Genomic DNA, 21,430 nt, shown 5'->3' with positions numbered 1-21,430 from the left:
TCAGCTAAGCAATGATAGGTAAAATAATAAGATATATGATTGGGAAAGTAAAGTTTAATACTCTTTGATAGCGATTCTGATGACTTTGATAGTTATATTTTCAAGAAAAGATAGAAGTTTAAGATGGAAGTTGACTCATATAATTCGACAAGGCTAGTCATAAAACATAAACACAATAGATGTAGGAGAAGAAGAAATGATTAGATTGGTAAGATTGTGACCAGTCATGTTGTTCTATGCGGTCCCCTAATGTGATGTGAATAGTGATCACAATAAACCGTGGCAATCATTTTCAGGTGTTGAAATTAGTCATTCTAGGTAGCTTTAGATACTCCTAATTGGTCTTAGACGATTATACACAATCGTTAATCAATTAGTAACATTTTTTTTTAGTTTTTTTTTTATGTAGTATTCAAAATATAAATTGAATTGATTGGATGTAATATTTAAGTTGAGTTCATACATAATAATTTGATTAAAAAGTAGTATTAGTTCATTGTGTTTAGATCAATTTTACATAGTTGTTGTAAATCCTGAAATTTTATATCTTCAAATGGTTTTTTTGGGGGGTCTAATTCAAACTTATCATAGTTTGATGTTTTAGTTTTGACATTTAGATATTAATTAATTTTTCCATCTAGGTATTTTAAGATTTCATAGTTTTAATTTCATATATATATATATATTGATTGATATTATAAATGTCTACACCACATGAAATTAGTTGTGTATATGATATTTTTAGTATAATATTAATAGCAAAGAACCTAGATGTTTTTCTTTTAACGTTTAAATAGACGTTGAGCCAAAATATATAGTCAAAATTTATTTTCTAGATATCCAAAAGTAGTTTCGGTTGAAATAGTTTTGGTTGGGTTATGGATACCTAAAATCTTGGAAAAACTTAAATAATTAAATTTTGACCAATATAATTAAAACCTTTTGGATGCTTTGGTTATTTTGGTTTATACATATTTATTATTTTTCAGGTTTATAATTGTAATTTTGGTAATTATGTTATATTAAATCTTAATACGAATCAATATTTTATATATAATTATACTACAAGTACTCCATATACCATTCAGTTCTTAGTTAGGGACTGATTTTCATATATAGGAATCGATGACCTGTTTATATTTTGTCTACTCCAAATTTGATTCAAGATCGATTTCGATTTGACTATTCAGTTTCATTTATTTTGTCCGGACCTACTAAATATTAACATAACATATTTTAGTTTATAATTGTATTGATCAATATAAATTTATATACAAGAAAAATATATTTTTGGTTCCAATAATTATGTAGAAGTTTTTAAAATAGGTTTATAGATAATAAAAAAAGAAAACACATCTATTAATTGGAAAATTTAGGGGGTCGTTTTGGTAAAACATATAAAATGGAGGGCGAAAATTACAAAAAAACGAGGTAAGAGACCTAAAAATTGGAAAGAATTTATACGATTACGTCCTTTTTTAGCTCTCGACGACGAGAGACGCTCTTCTCTCCTCCCCTCTCCGCCATTGTTCGTTCGTTCCTTCTCGACGGCAAGCCATATCTACCCGTCAATCGGAAATTTGCGAACTCTGTATCAATCGAATTCACTTTCTAAATCTGACTTTTCTTCTCGATTCGTACTCTCTCCCTTAGAATCCTCGGTCGTCGATTTCGATTTCTAGGGTTCCGCTGTTCAGATCACAAGTTCTACTTCAATATTGAAGCGATTTGATCACGAGTTGCTGTTTGTTGGGTGTGTATTTCAGTTTTTTTTTCTGACATCTCGAGGTTTAGTCTCTGCGATTGTGATTTTGAACACGGCTAGTTAGCTGGAAGCAGATTGAGTTCGTCAAATTAGGATTTGGGGTTTATTTTACCCTTTCTCACTGACGTTAAGTTTGGAATTGACTTTATGGCGGCTGGGAGGAATGTAAGATATTCTGACCGTGAACTGAGGGACCAGGAATCGAATTCTAGATTTTCCAGGCGGGATAGTGCTTACTCTAATGAGGATTATGATCATGTTAGGAACGGTGCTCTTGATAATGAAAAGGGATGGGCTAGTAATCTAAGACACGGGGATAGTGGTCAAGATAGAGATATGATTAGGTCAGGAGCTAGACAGCAAGAGAGAGGAATGGTTAATAGTGGGTGTCGGTTATCGAAGAGCAATCCAGGTAGCAGGGAAGTCTTGATTGATCGTGGTCCGAAAAGATGTGGGCTTTCAGCTAGGTCTGTGGATAGGGAACCAGGTGAGCTCTCTAGTGAGAGTGGGTCAGATGATTTGAACGAGTCTGAATCATTGGTGAAAAATAATGGAGTTGTGAAGCAGGTAGAGAATACAGCTCAAAGCCCTGTAGAAAAGAAAAGAAAGTTTTCACCAATAGTATGGGACAAAGATGACAATGAAAGAAGTAATTTGAGCAGAACTGAAAAACCTGTTGAGGTCACTCCTCCTCCTCCCCTACCACCACTAATTAAGAGGTCAAGCCAGTCACCTAGGGTCAATTGTGATGGGAATTCTCATTTTTCACCTGCAAAGCGTAATATGCATCAAGACCCCGTGCAACTTGGTGTATCTGCAGTTCCTGTGCCTGCTTTATCACCTTCGGTAGAGATGTCTTCTTTGTGTGTGGTAGACCAATCATCAAATGCTGGGCATGGCAAACAAGGGGATGCAAGACACCTGGAAGAGGAGGAAAACATGCCAATCAGGCATATATCTTCCTCTAGGTGGGCAGCTGGCAACAGTTCCCCAACTGATGAAGGTGAAATAGTAGAAGAAGTGGGAGCAAATAAAAGGAGGAAAAAGCCATTTCCCGTGCAGGGGAGATTGCGCACTAAGTCTCAAACACCTGAGGTTGGGGAGTTAGTGAGGGAAGGTTATAGATCATCTGATTCCGGTGAAACAGGGCACCATTCTTTGCCGGGAAGTAGAGATGATTCTGAGGAGAAGGATGCTGTTAAGGGTGACAAGATGGAAATAGATGAGGAGGAACACAGAAGAGGAAACTCCAGTTACAGCCTTAGTGAAACAGATTCCGATGAAGAATATGTTCAGCATGAAACACCCGAACCTGCCAGTACTCCACTAAGAAGTATAAACATGCTCCAGGGTTGTAGAAGTGTTGATGAATTTGAGAGATTAAATAAGATAGATGAAGGTACCTATGGTGTTGTTTATAGAGCAAAGGATAAGAAGACAGGTGAAATTGTGGCATTGAAGAAGGTGAAGATGGAAAAAGAAAGAGAAGGTTTTCCTTTGACTTCTCTTAGGGAGATTAACATACTTCTTTCGTTTCATCATCCATCAATAGTGGATGTAAAAGAGGTGGTCGTGGGTAGTAGTCTTGATAGCATTTTTATGGTGATGGAATATATGGAACATGATCTTAAGGCATTGATGGAGACAATGAAGCAGCGCTTCAGTCAAAGTGAAGTTAAATGCTTAATGCTTCAACTTTTAGAGGGCGTCAAGTATCTTCATGACAACTGGGTGCTTCATCGAGATTTGAAAACATCGAACCTGCTTTTAAACAATCGAGGGGAGTTGAAGATATGTGACTTTGGTTTGGCTCGGCAATATGGCAGCCCGCTGAAGCCGTATACTCATCTGGTTGTTACGCTTTGGTACAGGTAAAATGCGTTTTTACCCTATTCTAGTTAATGAAGACATTGATGGTTTCTACATTACTATTGTATCGGTATTTTTTGGTCATTGTTAGTATAACCTCAGGTGCTACGTCTCCTTTCTGGTATAGCTGTACTACACCGTTCTCCCTTTTCTATTGCAGTACTTGCTCGGACACCACTTAGAATGGCACATTAGGAAATATGTTGCACTTCAACTTTCTTGACTTGTTTTGTTCCTTGTGTTAACTCTCCCGTCTTGTTTTAGCAATAGTCACTTTTTCCAGGACCCAGCTCAACGACTGCATTTGTTTTTCCAGGGCACCTGAGCTTCTCTTGGGAGCAAAACAATATTCTACAGCCATTGACATGTGGTCACTGGGATGTATCATGGCAGAACTATTGTCGAAGGCGCCGTTGTTCAATGGGAAAACGGAGTTTGATCAACTTGACAAGGTATTTTAAACATTGGTTTTGTTTTGGAACTTCAGCCATCCTGGGACCACATAAAGCTTATATAAATTACTGCTTCTTTTAATTTACAGATTTTCAGAATACTTGGTACTCCCAATGAGTCCATTTGGCCTGGGTTCTCCAAGCTGCCTGGAGTCAAGGTCAACTTTGTCAAGCATCAGTAAGTATTTATAGTTCCTTGTAATTTTCAGTTTTTATACAAGGATAACCTTAGTAAAAATTAGCTGAAAGTCTCTAATATTGTTCCAAGGATTATAGCTTTAGGTGATAGGGTCTGGCTATCTGGCTCATTAGTGGATTTTATTCTGTTCATTGTTCTTATCTCGTTCTTCTCTTCTCTGGCCTGTTCTCTAGGTATAACCTACTACGTAAGAAATTCCCAGCCACTTCATTCACTGGTGCCCCAGTTCTGTCCGATGCTGGGTTTGACCTGCTGAATAAGCTCCTAACGTATGATCCGGAGAGGGTAATATAAATTTTATATCTGTTGCATGCATGTTAATCCAGTATGTACCTTGATTGTTCCTTGACTTTTCTATCTGTGGTGCTTCTTTTGTAGAGAATAACTGTTGATGAAGCTCTAAAGCATGATTGGTTCCGTGAAGTCCCTCTACCAAAATCCAAAGATTTCATGCCTACTTTCCCCGCTCAACATGCCCAAGACAGGTACTGAGATCTATCTTAACTGAAACGACCACTGGTTGACTTTAATTCTGTCTCTAACCTTTTCTTCTATGCCAAGGCGTGGGAGGAGAATGGTGAAGAGCCCTGATCCTTTGGAAGAGCAACGTAGAAAGGATTTAACCCAAACCGAACTTGGGTCTGGTGGTCTGTTTGGCTAAGTGTTACCCACCTGGTGAAGATAGCATTTGGAATACAACCTTGATACTCTCAGTTACCTTGAAAATACCACATTTTAGGCGAGGGCTGCTGCTTAAGCGGAGGTTGGAACATTTGTATCTCAGAATATCATTTATGCTTTCTTTACTCACTTTGAGGGTCCATGGTGATTTGTGAAGATAATTTTCCTCCTATCGCCACCGAGAATCCTTGCAGGTTTAATGTGTTTACAAGCTAGGCTGGTCAGTTAGTAGTGCTACGGCTTTCTGACAGTGCTTGTTCTGTAAGGTGTGGCATAATAATAAAAACTCATTTCCTACTGAAACTTATGTATGTAGCATAGTATTATTGAATAGTGATCTTTTGTTTACTACTATCAAAGGAAACCTATTCTTTTTTCCTGACAATTCTTTTTATCTACCCTGTTTCTTTATATATATAATATTGACATTGTGCTTGCAAGAAACACTGGTGTTGAAGTGGAGTGAGACTCTTCTTGTCTTGAAGAAGAATTGATGCAATTGCCGATGAAATCTCTGCGAGGTAATGTATAGTCCTCATGCTTGCAGGGCTGTAAGTTGTAACTAGTTTTTTTGAATTCCACTGAAACCTCGTATATATGGTTCTCTGAGATAAGATGGTTGCTCTGTAACTAGAAGTGTTATAATTTTTGGTTTGTATGGTCAATAATTATCTGCGGATTACTTTGTCTACTTTGATTGCTTAGGAGTCCATGGCAACAATTAATGTAAATCATGGGTACTATCTATTGGGAATAGCGATCCTAAGGTCTCTGAAATAAACTTTAGCCCCAGTTTCTTTGCAGTTTGCTGATTTCATGGTTGTTAACTGCAACATGCTAGAAACCATTTATTATGTTTTTAGTACCAAAGTGAAAGTAAAAATTAACTTTGTTTGTCTCAACCTTTATAGTAGCATATGCTGGGAAGTGATAACAAGTGATCCGTGTAGAGTTTTCTTAAATCAACCAAGCTCTTGCATACATTCAGTGATTTTGACATTTTACTATGTTTCTAGCCGGGAATATCTGTATTCAAGCTATAACTCATGCCCAGAGACATGTCATCGGACCAGAAATGGTGCTGCAAGCTCGCGTGGGTCAAGGTCTGGGGGACTCTAGGTCTTCATAAAGTCCTAGATTTGCACTGGGCATGCATCTTATCATTTGACATACTACTGGAGTGTTTTGGTGATGTTGGACATGACTCTCTGGTCTTTTCATTGAGGACCAAGGAATCTGATATGCATTGCCAAGTAATTGCAGAACAAACTGTTCCGATGTGGTCAATCTCCAATTGCTAATTAAAAACTGGACCAAGGGCATTCTCCAATTGCTTTAAAAGAACTGGTCCAAAGTCTGGACTGTGCGTTGTGGTAAACTCGAAATGCCCAAAAGTCACTCACTAAGATGGTGTAACAGAGGTTTTATTAAATGTTTAGTGGCAAGACAGATAGAACAAGAACTATAATTTTCAGTTTGTGATACAAACTAATGGTCCAATAGCCACCCATAGAATATGAAAGAAAAGAGAAATAAGAGAAATAGAACAAAATAAGCCTCGTCAATATAGCTTTGTACACTCTCTATAGAGAAAGAGAACAAATCAAGAGACGCTCATGCAACGTATCATCTCCTATCAGTTTAAGAAATCTCACTATGGGGCAAAGGGTAAAAAGCTATGTATATGATACACCAAACCTTTTCTTGTCATTCACCACCGAAAACTACAGTCTTGCCAAGTACAAAGGTAACCAGAGAAAGCTCAATGAAGAATATTGTGTTTATCAAATGTCTGTCTACTGTCCACCCAAATATAGTTATCCCACCTGGATTCATCTGCAAATACAACACTGCAACAATCATCTAATCAGCTATCACCATTTCGGGTTTGGAGCAAATGGAAAAAAGTAAAGAGGGTGAAACAATCCTCACCAAAAGCTTGTCTTTTGTGGTATGAGGACATGGACATGTAAGAAGGAAAATGGTTAGGAGCAGGCATCCTCATGTAGTGATCCATTGATTCCACATCACTATCTGAACGGGAAATCGGAAAGGAGATAGGTGGATTTGTGGTGGCCTCCAAATGAACTCCACTTGGAGAAGTCCTTATCTGAGTTGAATCTGTAGACGAACAAGACATCATCGCATGCCATCGGCTAGCAACTGATGCTATTGCTTGAGCTCTGTGAGATATTTTTGTTGCTGCGTGCAGACACAGTATTATTCCAACAACTTGGACCACCGCAGAAACCTGAACATATCATATTCCTAAGTTTAACCGCACCAAATAAGTACATAACACCAGTGAACAAGAAGAAGAAGCCAAGGTTGACTTACTGCAAAATCACCACCGTTTATATAGGTAATACGCCCGCTATATGCAGTGGTCTGGAAAAGTGTAGTAAACTGGCTAGCTGTGACAACAAGAAACTGTAGAAGCAGAAAGATGCGGAACCTATGGCTTATTTTGGAAAGATAATGGCGCAAACGCATATGCTCGTAGATGAAAAGGGAGATTTCGGACTCCCCTTCTAATTGCTTTGCATAATCTTCAAAGTGAATGACTTGCAAGTTGCAGACCAAATGAAACATGGCACTAGCAGCTAGAAATATAGTGCTTAAATAAGTCCATGACAAGATCATAGCAAATAGAATCACAAAAGATAGCCACGGCTGGTCATGAGGCACATAATGCATCCGGATGATCTCACGAACAGCTTTCAACGCAAAACATGGAAGCGACCAATACGCAAGCAACCTCACAGAGTTCTGCAACACAGCAAGAAAAATGCTTGCTTTAGTGAAAAAACAGCAAAATTTGCAGATTGCAATAAGAAAAATACAAACTTTGAAGATGCCATCAACAAAGTCCAATCTGAAATTGAAGGAATCACCAAGATTTGCTTAATGTATTGAGCCTTGAGCCGACCCATACGACCACTGAGTTGATCAACAAACAAAAACTTCCTAATCCCATGTTTCCTCAAATTATGAGAAACGCAAAGCAGAGACACACCAGCCAACAACGCCTGAGAAACCACAATGTTGAGCTCGAAACTCTTGTACTGATACCTCTCACACCCTAAACAATGCCCTAGCTCCAACACTGTAACCGGAAGCACCAACCCAATAGCCAAAAACACGATCCAAGACAAAACAAGGCTTCGAGGAGACGACTGGTTAAACCCAAGAAGCGTTAGAAACGTCTCTAACCATTCCAGCGTTCGGTCGAGGTCGTCGTCAACACCCTCTCCTCCTCCTCCTCCGGCGGCGTCGATCTCCGGCGGAGTTTGATCCTGATGCAACAACGGCGTTTCAACGGCCGGTGATGGTTGTTGCTCCATCAGACTTTGATGATGATACGTTTGGAGATTTGAACAACAACGGGAAAGGGGAGGAAGAAAGAATAAGGAAGCTCGTCAATGGCGGTTTCGATCTCATTTGAAATCGCCATCTACAAGAATCAGAATCAAAAGACTCTCGTGTGATCTCTCTCTCCCTCACGAGTCTTTTAGATCGACGGTTGTAAATTCATAATTTTCCGATTAATCTGAAAATTGAAAAAAATAATATATTGTTTCCAGAATCCGAGGGATTGAAATTTAGCGGTGGTTTGGTTCGAAGGGGAACAATTTAATAAAAAAACTGAGATGTGTTTTAAGCCGTTAGATTAGCGTAAAATCGGGTTTAGAGTCAACAAGTTCAACGGTTGAGGATGATATGATATACAGTGAGACTTGATACACCTGATTATTATATATATTGGGAGGGTGTGAAATTTAAAGACGTGGGAAAGCCTAATTAATACTTTGATTGATATATACGTTTAATTCATTTCTTTATCATTGTACGATTTTTATTTTATAAATTTATGATTTGGTTTGGATTGACAAAGAAATTAAAAATAAAAAAGAAAAACAAATTTTTTTGATTTGATTTGGATTGACAAAAAAAACGTAGAAAATATAGCTTTTGTCAGAAATTCATTCAAATTTTTTGAAAGAAAATAAATGCAATCTCATAAACAAAAGCAAATAAAAGAAGAAGATCCTTATGTAAAAATTAGTAATGTTTAGTGGCAATAAAACGAGTATCTTGTGGATATTTGTTTATTAATCGTGTGATAGGATCAATGATATTATGATAATATAAAAAATTTATCCCACAGATCCCATCTCTTACCTAATACAAATTCTCACGTCATACAAATAAAAGAAATTTAGTATTTTAAAATAACTTTTGTATAAATTATTCAATAATTTGTGTACTATATACGAGCCTACGAGGAACATGAAGCGCATATATCAAAATCAACTAGCTACATGATTTCATAATTAAACTATATATTATTTGGTCAATCAAACAGAAAAAAAACATAAGGTTAGTTGAATGCATAACAAAAAAATATTGAGGATCCAAAAAACATAAGCAACAACGTATCTAAAATTTTGATAATGGCATAAGCCTTTGACAATATTAATGAACCCCAAAATAGAGAGAACACTACAAAATAATTTCCTACAAAGAATAAACATATCAAGTGCACATGAAATGAAATGGTTCTAAACACATACAAGCATATTTGGACAAAATATGAACAATTTTAACAACCAAATTAAATGAAATGAAAAACAAGAACAACAAAATTTTCGGAAAGATGAACAGACAAAAAAATTCTGATGTAAAACGAAATAACCAAAAACAAAAATAAATAAAACTTCTTATTATCAGACGAAAACATAAGAGTAACAAATCTACTAAACCATTTAATGTTTTCATAGCTATGTAAAAGGGTCCCGAACAGGAACATGCTCCACAACCACAAACTCACCGAAGTGAGGTCATAATGAGATTTTAGATTGGAAACCAAACTGGGTGTAGAAGATCCAACAACTTCAATGTTCTCTCATAGGTGAATTCTAATTAACAATTTTTTCCTCCCAATAAAATAAACAATTATTTGACAATTTCAATATACTTTTCTTATTACGAATTACACTTAACAAATTACACAAATAAACAAAAATATTATTACAAAATAACCACGGAAGCTTAATCAGAATGCTCTTATACATTTTGAACTCTGGTGAATCGGAGATTAAAGATGAAATCGGAGAAGAAAACACCATCTTCTTATTCAGCTCAAAAGCGTAAAAAGTGGTTGCTACAATCTAATATGATCATTAGAGCAAGATTATCGGCAACATCTAACCATAATTATGGTTAGATCTTAGAGTATTAATGATTAAATTAAATGAAAAGAAGGTGTATAAGCAGAAGAATCGATCTTGCATAAGATCGATTTTAATCTGTAAGAAGCGTCCACGTGGCGTCTTTTTACTGGGTATGAGAATAATTATATAAAAAAAAAAAATCCATTTTTCTATTTTCTTCTTTCTTTCCTTCTCTCTCTCTCTCTCTCTCTCTCTCTCTCTCTCTCTCTCTCTCTCTCTCTCTCTCGTTCGCGACCGAAGAAGCGAAAGGCGACGATTCAACCGATCGTCTCATTCCGGTTGAATCTGCCGGAGTGAATCAACTCCGGACGTCGTTCTCGGTAGCTGATCAACTCCAGAGATTGGTTTGGTGTGCGGCGGGTTGGGTTTCTTAACTCGTTGACGAAGAAGAATTGGGATCGGGTAGAAGTTTCCAATCGAATCTTGCTCAAGTTCATGCGTTAGAAATCAGAGGCTTGGGAGCACAAATCGGCAATAGAAGGTATGTGATAAATGCACACTTTAATACAGTTGTATAGTATAGGCAAGTACTTGTTGTTTCATATAGGGTAGTACTTGTTGTTTGTGATAAATGCACACTTTAATGACCTCCACAACTGTAACAAAACAGTAAATCATTAACCTAACTCTAACTGTATATAGTTTACACTTAACACAAACCATTTCACCTAAATCTATCTGTTTCTCTTTGACAGTAAAAGAACAAGCTTTAAAACCTTTTCAATCTCTTCTTCATGGATCTTCTAACTAGTCAAAATGAATCCCATAACCCTCAGGCGCCACCTTTTTTTGACTCTCCATCACCAAGTATTAGACTTGGTGAAAGTGAAGAAGTTGTCTTCACCAGTGAATGGTCTCAGCCAACGGCTCAAGCTCAAAACCTGGCTGCTAAGGCTGCACCAAGAAAGAGGATTGCTTGGACAAGCAAAGAAGACATAGTTTTAATCTCGGCATGGCTCAACACCAGCAAGGACGCCATTGTTGGAAATGAACAAAGGGGAGCAGCCTTCTGGAAGAGGATTGCAGCTTATGTGGCTGCAAGTCCCAAGGTGGCTGGTCTGAAGCAGAGAGAGGCTGATCATTTCAAACAAAGGTGGTGCAAGATAAATGAGTCAGTTTCCAAATTCGTAGGATCTTACCAAGCTGCAACAAGTATGAATAGTAGTGGGATGAATGATGATGATTTGATAAAGAAAGCTCACCTCATCTATGAGGGTGACTACAAGAAAAAATTCACCATGGAGCATGCATGGAGAGAACTCAGATACGATCAGAAGTGGTGTTCAGTGGTAGCTTCTAAAGGAGACGAGAAGAACAAAAGAAGGAAGCTAGATTCATCCTCTATGCCATGTTCTGAAGATGGTGGAGACTCTCAAGCTCAAGGAGAGTCTCAAACTCAAGGAGAATCACAAGCTCCTCAAGCCAGACCACAAGGAGTTAAGGCTGCCAAGGCTGCAGCCAAGGCTAGTGCCAAGAAGAGTGTCACTAGTTCAGTGACTGCTGAAGGAGGTTTGGAGAGATTGGAAAGGATGAAGACGATGTGGGAGCTAAAGGAAAAGGATTTTGCATTGAAGCAACAAGAGCATGAGTTCAATGATAAAATCTCAAACAAGAAATTGCTAGACACTATTTTAGCTAAATCCGGTCCTCTATCTGAGATAGAGGAAGACCTTAAAACAAAGCTAATTAGTCTGTGTTTCTTTTGAATCTCTGGTGGAGAACAATGTTGTCTAATGTTAGTTGCAGTTTGGTAGTGTCTGTGTTATGTTAGTTTCAGTTTGGTAGTGTATGTGTTATGTTAGTATCAGTATTAGTAGTGTCTGTGTTATGTTTGTTTCAGTTTGGTAGTGTCTGTGTTATGATCATTTCAGTTTGGTAGTGTCTGTGTTATGATCATTGTCTGTTCTTTAATCAAAGTATGGTTCACGTGAATGATTGTGGTCAGGGACAAGCTTCTTTATTCAATGATCAATCAATGTTTGTGTGATACATTGGTCATATTTCAGTTCCTTTATTGACACTCTTTTCTGTTTTGTAGCTTCACGTGACTATGGCAAAGAAGAAGAAAACAAAGAAGTCTGAAGTTGGTGGGGAGAGTGAAAACTTCACCCGTTCACGGACATACATGGCACAGTTTCATCATTACCAACCAACTCTCTTCACGGACACAACAGAGAAGTCTGAAGTTTGTATATAAATTTGTCAAGTCATTTGAACTTCTCATCGCATTCAATATCTCTTTGTATTGCATTCGCTTTCTCTTTGACAACAATTGTATTTCATTCACTTTGTATTTCACAAACATTATATTCACTTCCTTTTGTGTCATTTTTAGTTTTTACAAATCGATCACAACCTTTACTCTCAAGTCTCCTTCACAAAACCAAACCTCAAACCACAAAACTAAACCATTACCAACCAACTCTCTTCACAATCGTTCACAAAACCAAACCTCAAACCAGAAAACTAAACCATTACCAACCCACTCTCCTTCACACCATTACCAACCCACTCTCCTTCGTACCAAAACTAAACCATTACCAACCCACTCTCCTTCGTACCTCAACACAACAATCTCAAACCAAACCAAGAAAAACCTCAATCTCCAAAAATCTACCAAACCACAAAATTATTCTTTTCATTTTGTAATTTATATACAAAATGGCTTCATCTTCTCATGATGAATTTTCACAAGTATTGAATGAAGAATTTGATAATCTTTTTCAAGAAGAATTTGATAACCAAATTCAAGAAGAATTTGATAATTCTTTGGAGGAGGATCAACGACCCAGAAAACCAAGAAAAAAAAGAGTTCATATCGAAAGACATCGTGAAGAAGGTCACATAAGGTTATGGAACGATTATTTTGGAGATAATGCAACCTTCCCGCCTAATTTATTCCGACGTCGTTTTAGAATGAATAAGGAATTATTCTTGCGTATCGTGGATCGACTAAACAATGAAATTCCTTTCTTTCCACAAAAACGGGATGCGACCGGAAGGTTAGGATTCTCTCCATTACAGAAGTGTACAGCGGCAATTCGCATGCTTGCATATGGTTATGCGGCTGATGCGGTTGACGAATATCTCCGGATTGGTGAAACCACTTCCATGAAATGCATGCAACATTTTGTTGACGGTATTATTTTTTGCTTTGGAGATGAGTACTTAAGAAAACCAACCCGTGCAGATCTTCAAAGGCTCCTCATTATTGGAGAGATAAGAGGATTTCCCGGGATGATGGGAAGCATCGATTGTATGCATTGGGAGTGGAAGAATTGCCCAACCGCTTGGAAAGGTCAATATACACGAGCCTCGGGAAAACCAACGATCGTTTTAGAGGCTGTAGCTTCGCAAGATCTTTGGATATGGCACGCATTTTTTGGACCTCCAGGTACTTTAAATGATATCAATATTCTAGATCGATCTCCTGTTTTTGATGATATCATACAAGGACGAGCACCAAAATGCAAGTATGTAATCAACGGAACCCAGTATAGTTTGGGTTACTATCTGACAGATGGAATTTATCCAAGATGGGCTACATTTATCCAATCGATCCCACTTCCACAAGGTGATAAAGCTTCTTTATTTGCTGAACGACAAGAAGCTTGCCGTAAAGATGTTGAGCGGGCTTTTGGAGTTTTACAAGCTCGATTTGCCATTGTCAAAAATCCGGCTCTTATTTGGGATAAGGAAAGAATAGGAAATATTATGCGGGCATGCATAATACTTCACAATATGATAGTAGAAGATGAACGAGATATGTATACTCAGTTCGATGTCACTGAATTCCAACAAGCAGAAACTGAAGGAAGTACAAGAGTGGATTTCTCGTATGAAACAGATATGCCTTCAAATGTCGTCGATATGATGACCGCTAGAACTCGACTTCGAGATCAAAATATGCATGAACAATTGAAGAACGATTTGGTCGAGCATCTTTGGAATAAATTTTCCCCCAATCAAGTTTAAAATTATTGTATCATTGTTTCTATCTTATGTATGTTTTCACATTTTAAATTTACAATTATTATAAGATTTTCTTAAATTACAAATTAAATATTTTTTAAAAAAAAATATTAATATTTTTTTCCTAAGATACCCAATTTAAGATCCTACCAATAAACACATATCAAAACTCAAAACTAAACTAAAACTCTTAAACTTCACTTTTTCAAAATTAATACTAAATTTAAACTAAGATACCCTAATTAAGAATCTCCCAATAATGTTGGTCTAATGATCTGGTATAGCTTATATACTAAGCCTATATTACAACATTGAACCAACATTGAACCAAATACAAATAACCAGACTAAACCGGATTGCATCATATCATAATAAATATTTCATAAAATACAACCAATATACAGTTTTAAATGGTTTTTTCTTCATTTCAATTTTAAAAGATATTAGTTTTTTTTTATAAGAAAAACTTGTGTTTTTTTCAAAACTTAACTTTATATAATACGATATTTGTGTAATATATATATATATATATAATTTATAAATTACACATTTACACTATTACACATGAAAGACAAATGTGGAAAGTTGCTATTCCATCAGAAGGACCGCACAAAATGACAATTAGAAACATACATAGACCATAGTTAGCAAATTAGCTTAGTTAGGTTCCCATGAAAATGGTGATCCTGGCTAACACTCATGTTTCAAATGATAGGTATTGGGACTAACCTTAGTGAGTGAGTCGTAATAAGATATTATTAAACCTTATTGGATATATTATCATCATGATACCTTGGGAAAAAAGTAATTTTCCTTATATTAAACTCTGCCACCATATAAGACATGATAATGATATAAATCTGTTGTGAATATATATATGATATATACATCTAAATGGATATGCTATTGGGAATACCACGGCCAGTGACTCCATGTGGTGAAGTAGGGAGAAGTAGTTCATAAGGAGGCATCCCAGCACCTGTTCTGTTCTTGAGTTTCTTATCCTTGTTTCTCTTGTTGATCGTCTTCTCTATCTCCACTAGTTCTTCGGAGAACTTGTTAAAATACTTGACCACTTCTTCATCTTGGAACCAATGTCTCTGCACTTCTCCCAGCTCGATCAAGTACTCTTCGTCCGCGGAATGTGTCGAGAGCGTTTCTTGGACAGCCATCACTTTGGTTGCTTGGAGCTGTGTCGGTAGAGAGCTTAGGAAGCTATATTGAGGGTTTCGCATGAACATTTCGTAGTCTGGATCAGTTTCGTGTGGTATAAGTTTCCTCAACAATGTAGGCCGGTTTGGGACGTATCCTCCGAACGGGTACTGTCCGAAGTTAATGGCAGCGTGTTGACCCGAAGCGATCCATATCATGTTGGTTAGGATTTGGGACAAGTCTTGTGTTGTGTTGAGTTTGGGCCACCATGGCTCGTCTTTCTTGTCGTAGTGACCTTTGTTCTTGATCTCATCCCACCAAGCTTGGAGCTCCAAGTCAGAGGTGATGGATTTGGAATCAGAATAGAAGTGTTTCACATAGGACTCCACTAGGTCCTTGATGGCCTTCCATATCAGAAGACCGTCTGCTGCATATGGATAATCTTCGATCACAAGCTTCACGCCACACTCTGCTGATGAATCCTCCTCTGCCATTCCCCTGTATAAATGGTGTCAGCCCGCATTAGCAAAGAAAAAAGACAGAGTAGTTTGTTATAAAGCAAAGCAAAGAGCTTTAACCTCCGAACAAGATCAGCAGGGAGTCCTTCCATGTCAAACCGCCACATACTCTTGTACGCTGCAGAGCTAAGTTCCATTGCGTATTTGCCGGGAGTGAAGCAACTTTCGATGATTCCTCCTCCGTTGATTAAGCTTTTACGCGCACGCGCATTGATTTCTAACGTGTAGCGCATGTGAGGGTGAAGCAGCTTGTAAACTGGATGCATTGTACTCAACTGTCTGTTAGTAGCAATGATGTAAGGCTCCATGGAAGCATGAGTCCTTAGCCTAAGAGAGTTGTAAACAAAACATAATTATGTACTGTTGAATACATACATCAATAGAGATTACAAGTAAAGCTAAAAGTAACTTAATATACCAGTGGTTCACGAGTTGGTGAACACCAGCATCATTTGAGCAGACATGAGCTTTGGCTAGCTTCCAAATCCAATGAGTAGTAGCGTCATGCCCGTGAGTATAAACAAACTTGTTCTCGCATTCTGCTGAGGGAGGCAGAGAGAGCTCTATGGCCAATGGCCTCATGGCTCCATTCTTTGAATAAAAGAAGATTGTTCTGGAAGCATATGTCTTTCTTGGATCTTCTTTGATGGAGTTTATCTTCTCTACAAATGGTAAGAGCATGTCATGGTAATCCACTAGAAACAATCTCTTCTCTTCAAGCGCCTGCATTAGTCGAGATCAACAAGATGAGAAGAATGTATCTATAAGAGAAAAAATGTACAATTGTCACATTAGATAACCTTTTCTATAGTCGTTCCATAGTGTTCAACTTCTCGAGCTATCACTTCTTCTGTGAGAGCAGATTCTTGAGGTCCATATAGAGCTGGATCAAGCTTGCTTCGAATAGGTAGCTCCTGTTAAAACATTACAACGAGTTTCAGAAACTCTTAATGAAAGATTCATGATTCAAATGGTAATGAAACATACCTTCAATAGCTCAATGTTCACAGGGTTGACACCAGCAAGAGCTTGACGTCCAAATTCATTGTCACGCAACCACGCAAACCTGTCCCCTGAAAAAAAAACAGAGGAATCAATTATGTATATATATTTCAAGAAAAGGATATATGAGTGTGACAATATCTTAAGACAAAATTATTACATTTTATAACGGCTGGAGTGTCATATTTGAGCAGTGTCTCTGTAACGTTGAGGATCCCATTCATGAAACCGCCAATATAGCCGCCAAAGCCTGTGTCTTTAGTCTCGGTATGTCCCAAGACAATGTTGGACTTATATAAATTGTCGATATCAGAGAAGCATGTGAAGGGAATGTCTAAGTTGGACAATGCTGCTGCAATAGATGGCACAAGATTGTGAAAGAGAGCCTTAAATCTCCCAGCTCTAAAGGTGTCTCTCTTGATTTCCTCGAAAACTTCGTCTCTTGGAACATAAAACTCTTCCTTCTCTTTTCCTCTGCTCTCACACGGTGGATCTGAATGATTTCACCAAGTCAAGAACCAAACACTAGAGGAACCATAAGTACGTAGAGTGATCAGTTATAAAGAGATCAATCACCTTTTGAAACAAGAGGCCGGCCAGTCCTGCATCGTCTTGGATATGGCGTTTCTTGAACACCAAGAACAGGCCTAACTCGTTCTTTCTTACGTGGATCTCCAAGATCATTGTAAACATCGTAATCATAAATTCTCTCATGAGGCTTTCTCTCGCCTTTACCGTCACCACGAACACTAACCAAGTCCTTTTCTCGTAGCTCTTTGATCCCAGGTGGAGTATGTAAAGGTAGACATGGCTATAGAAAACATTAATGGTTAGTCCAAATACATTTCAGTGAAGAAAACAAGAAGATGAAGAAGAAAATTTCTCACTTGACTTCTAAAGATAATCCTAGCTTGAGGATTATCATTTCTAGAATGGATCCAAGTGTTTCCAGGGAAGAGAATGGTTTCACTAGAATCACGTATGATAATCTCTGACAAACAAATTTCAGTTGAAAGGAGATTGGTGACAAGAATGGCACCAGGTTTACCAAAGTCAAACGGTACAGTAAAATCAGCTGTGAATTGAAGGCATCTCAGATCTTTCACAGCCTTTGGGAGTCCAAGCACCGGACTTTCCAAACTCCTACGACCTTTACCTGTCTCTGCAATGTAACAAGAAAACTATTCTCATATGCTTATTTTTGTAACCATGACGTAGAGCCGGTGACGTGGAGTTAAGAACCCATCCAAAAAAAAAAGGAATGATGAAATTATGAAATATTGAAAAGTCAAGAGACTTTTATTTTTTTCTAATGTTTTTTTTAAGACTTCACACTAAATTATTATACTCGATCCAAAGCATTATATTTTATTAAACTATGGTGTTACAAAGTTAAAACTATGGGTCAATTACCACCAAGAATAATACTGTAACCCGGATGAAAAATTTGTTGATCTATCTATCGATCAACCTCATAAATGAACAAGACAACCAAAGAAAATAATACTCAGATCTAGCCACGAAGATGAAAGATTGGATTTATCTATCCATTTGAGATCCAATACATCATCATTACTACAATGACCAACTTTATTAATTCTAGCAGAACTGGTCATTGACAGCAAAGGAGAGGAATTAAGAGATTTAGATGGAAAAAAGATTTGGGCGATGGGTCTTTTAATTATCATTAAATTTGTTAGTTACACCTTAAATACCATTAAATTATGCACATAGCTGTCATCTTGAATCTAACTAAAAAAAGATCAGCCACGATCGATCTAAGAAAAACAAAAAAATGCTAGCAAGAATCATCAAAAAGCTAGTTTTTGAAGAGTCAGACAAAAAAAAAAAACAAAGAAGAAACGAACAAAACTGGTATAACTCAAAAATCTAAGTGTTATGGATTTGTTTTCTAGTCCCAAAATAGTTAATTTTTATCAGAAAGCTCCAAAAGAATATAACAAGAAGTATATAGAAAACGAACCAGGATCGATTTCTTCACTAACAAGCTGAATCAACATCCCTTGACCGATGGCTTTCATGAAAAGCTCTAACTGATGTTCAAATCTCTCCGTGAGCTTCTCTTTCATCTTCTTCCTGATCTTTACGACCGCCGTAACGGTCTTTGTTCCCATATACTTAGATCTTTGCCATGGAAACGGAGAAGAGCTTATAAGTGGTTTGTTTGTGCTTTTCTTGCCGTCTTCTTGATCCACAGCTTTTTCTTCTCGGCTGATCACAGCTCGAACTTGTTGTCTTCTTGAGAGAGGAACTCTGTGTAGTGTTGTTGTAAGAGCGTGAGAAAACGGTGGAGATCTCACTAGGCTGGCGCCGTGGAAGTTTGTCTTCACCGGAGACGACGCTAAGAACATATTTGTTTAACTTTTGTTTTTGGAGTTTTGCAGTGTGAATAGAGACAGAGAGAGAAAGAAAGAGAGATGATGATAAATAAGGCAAACGTGAGATGATGCTCGTGGACCTCGTGCTAGAGGAGGAACTGAGACAACCTATAAAACGGTGCGTTTGGTTGAATTTTTCAGACAGGAGTTGAGTTTTGAGTTTTGACCGTGAGAGAGTGAGTATTTATGTGTGTCAGTCACTTTCACGAGGTAAATGTGGTTATGTAGTTTACTTGTCACGCGTGTAAGAGTGCGTGGGTATCAGACTCCAATACAAAACCTTGTGCTGGTGGTGCCTGTCTAATTTAATTTGGTTTAAAAGATGCAATGAGAAACTTTTTTTGTCAACGCTAATAATTTTTTTTTTTTTAACAAATAGCACTTATCTATTTTTGGTGTATGAACAAGCAATTTCGGGCTTTCGTCTTTAACTAGCAAAATGTAACTCATAAAATCATAATGCACAAAAAAAATAAAAAAAAATAAAAACTCATAATGCACACATGGGCTAGTGAAGCCATCATCTGGTAGGTAGAGATCACTGACGTTTGAGAATGTAACTCAAACTCTTGCTTTTGTCTGTCGTCTCTAAATTTGCCAATTTAGGACTGATGGTTGGGAATGTCTTAGACTGGTTCGATCTTTTAGGATTTTGATTCAAGACAATCTAAAACTATGTATTTTATTTTATCCTTCCGTTTCCATATTGGCTAGTCTTTTGTCGTAATCTTGGCTACTGTTCCTTGTGTGCGTACCGGTGTGGCTTGCTCACTGAACCAAACTTAATTGAGATTATAAAAAGACAAAGACAAAGACTCTTACCACATACATGCATGTGTCATGTGTGTACTCATTATGGGCATTGACTGCTTCTAGCTCAACGTTACTTTTATAGGTTTCAAGTTTTAGTTTAAGCACATGCTCTTTTGGTTCCCAACGACATAAACAAATTATAAAACTTGGCGGTTTTCGTGGACGGCATATGTAAATCCTCAGATTTTTGCATTATAACTCTCTTTCGATGATCTTATCGATAAATACTTCGAGAAGACTATGTATGTTTAGTCAATTATTTAATAATACAGTCTAATGTCTATCTCACTCTTTTTCTTTTTCTTTTTAAATAATGTATTTTGTTCTTTAGTACAATATAACCTTACTATTGTAGTATAAACTAAGTCTCCAAACCTTTTGGTCTTTCATTAATTTTATATAAATGACAATTTTTTCATAACCATTTGAATTATTACAGCTTGTCTGAAATCTGAATTAACTAGCTAGAGGAGCCGTGTGAACATGTCAATTATGACCAAACCAACGTTTATAATATGTATAATGAACAAAGACGATGACTAAGAGATGCATTTTATTATAATCGTGATCTTCGATTCATGTTATGCCAAGCTGCCAACCAAACTATTGCTTTTCAGCAATATAGTATATAAGAAGGGAACATAATAGGGATTTTTAGATATATAATATGTTCCTCGTGGACAAAGTTTATTTTATGGCCTAATGGTATATACTTGAACAATAAAATATACTTAAGACTGTCTCAATTGTCAATTTTCATGTGTGTGGATGCACATCAAAGTTAAGATTTCCCCAAGCATGATCTTCACGTAGTTTCCATCTTTATAAAATCTTTATTCTTCTAAGAATCCAGATCCTATAAAAGATTGGTAAACAATATGCTCTCAGTTTTAAATTGTTAGACATTTTATTAATCATTATTATATTTCTTGATTTACTATACATGTTTTATTCCAAGGAGAAAACTATAGTACCAAATAAGAGAAACAAGTACTTTCTCTGTTCTTTATTAATCTATTTTCTAAGATTTTTTTTGGTTATCTTTGTTTTTTTATTAGTTATTCAGGATGAATTGTAATTTTCAACAAAACAAAGAAATATCATATATCTTATATCTTTGGTACTATTTTTTTTTATGGATATTATCTTACCTTCATTCTTCATTTTTTTTTTTTTTTTTGTCCTTTTAATATCAATTCATTGAAGTTAGGTAGCAGTCTACTTCAAATTTGTCTAATCATGTCCCTTTAACCCTTTTCACGAAACCAAATTGCATTATCTATAAAAACACAACTAAAGTTTTTTTTATCAATGCAAATGAGTCCTGAGATAATAGTATTAGTCACCCGCATAACTTGGGTTAAGGTTCACCTA

General features: G+C 36.9%; 3 protein-coding genes and 1 long non-coding RNA gene across 7 annotated transcripts; 2 read left to right on the top strand and 2 right to left on the bottom strand.

Moving 5' to 3' along the window:
• The first annotated feature begins 1,484 nt into the window (after window positions 1–1,484).
• LOC17896075 (cyclin-dependent kinase G-2) lies at window positions 1,485–6,454 on the top strand. Of its 3 annotated transcripts, XR_002835192.1 has the most exons (9): window positions 1,485–3,636; window positions 3,951–4,086; window positions 4,176–4,264; window positions 4,459–4,570; window positions 4,664–4,770; window positions 4,847–5,048; window positions 5,161–5,232; window positions 5,408–5,487; window positions 5,983–6,454. XR_002835192.1 is itself a non-coding variant. In XM_006300561.2 (6 exons), exons 1-6 carry the CDS (start codon window positions 1,913–1,915, stop codon window positions 4,944–4,946), a joined length of 2,268 nt encoding a protein of 755 aa, XP_006300623.1. In that variant the 5' UTR covers window positions 1,485–1,912; the 3' UTR covers window positions 4,947–5,360. The 3 variants fall into 3 exon arrangements, 1 of the variants encoding a protein (XP_006300623.1); XR_002835191.1 differs by having other exon boundaries at window positions 4,847–5,232; XM_006300561.2 differs by lacking the exons at window positions 5,408–5,487; window positions 5,983–6,454 and having other exon boundaries at window positions 4,847–5,360.
• A 38-nt stretch (window positions 6,455–6,492) lies between these two features.
• On the bottom strand, window positions 6,493–8,599 carry LOC17896385. 2 transcript variants are annotated; one of them, XM_023788324.1, is made up of 4 exons: window positions 7,861–8,599; window positions 7,304–7,735; window positions 6,899–7,217; window positions 6,493–6,802 (listed from the first exon to the last, which is right to left on the bottom strand). In XM_023788324.1, the coding sequence occupies exons 1-4, from the start codon at window positions 8,308–8,310 to the stop codon at window positions 6,729–6,731; spliced, it is 1,275 nt and encodes a 424-aa protein (XP_023644092.1). In that variant the 5' UTR covers window positions 8,311–8,599; the 3' UTR covers window positions 6,493–6,728. The 2 variants fall into 2 exon arrangements, with proteins under 2 accessions (XP_023644092.1, XP_006301293.1); XM_006301231.2 differs by having other exon boundaries at window positions 6,496–6,816; window positions 7,861–8,591.
• A 1,799-nt stretch (window positions 8,600–10,398) lies between these two features.
• On the top strand, window positions 10,399–12,513 carry LOC111831996. Its single transcript, XR_002835094.1, has 2 exons — window positions 10,399–10,681; window positions 12,239–12,513. It is a non-coding gene; the product is annotated as an uncharacterized LOC111831996 (long non-coding RNA).
• Window positions 12,514–14,971: 2,458 nt separating this feature from the next.
• On the bottom strand, window positions 14,972–19,302 carry LOC17895615 (lipoxygenase 6, chloroplastic). The gene is made up of 9 exons (XM_006300635.2): window positions 18,829–19,302; window positions 17,732–18,006; window positions 17,421–17,655; window positions 17,005–17,337; window positions 16,830–16,915; window positions 16,643–16,756; window positions 16,261–16,565; window positions 15,903–16,169; window positions 14,972–15,822 (listed from the first exon to the last, which is right to left on the bottom strand). Exons 1-9 carry the CDS (start codon window positions 19,214–19,216, stop codon window positions 15,063–15,065), a joined length of 2,763 nt encoding a protein of 920 aa, XP_006300697.1. The 5' UTR covers window positions 19,217–19,302; the 3' UTR covers window positions 14,972–15,062.
• Between the last annotated feature and the right edge of the window lie 2,128 nt (window positions 19,303–21,430).

This window comes from Capsella rubella, unplaced genomic scaffold (genome assembly GCF_000375325.1).
Source record: "Capsella rubella cultivar Monte Gargano unplaced genomic scaffold, Caprub1_0 scaffold_2, whole genome shotgun sequence".
Taxonomy (NCBI): domain Eukaryota; kingdom Viridiplantae; phylum Streptophyta; class Magnoliopsida; order Brassicales; family Brassicaceae; genus Capsella; species Capsella rubella.
Note: the sequence above shows the minus strand (reverse complement) of the source record. Positions and strands in the feature narration are given on the sequence as shown.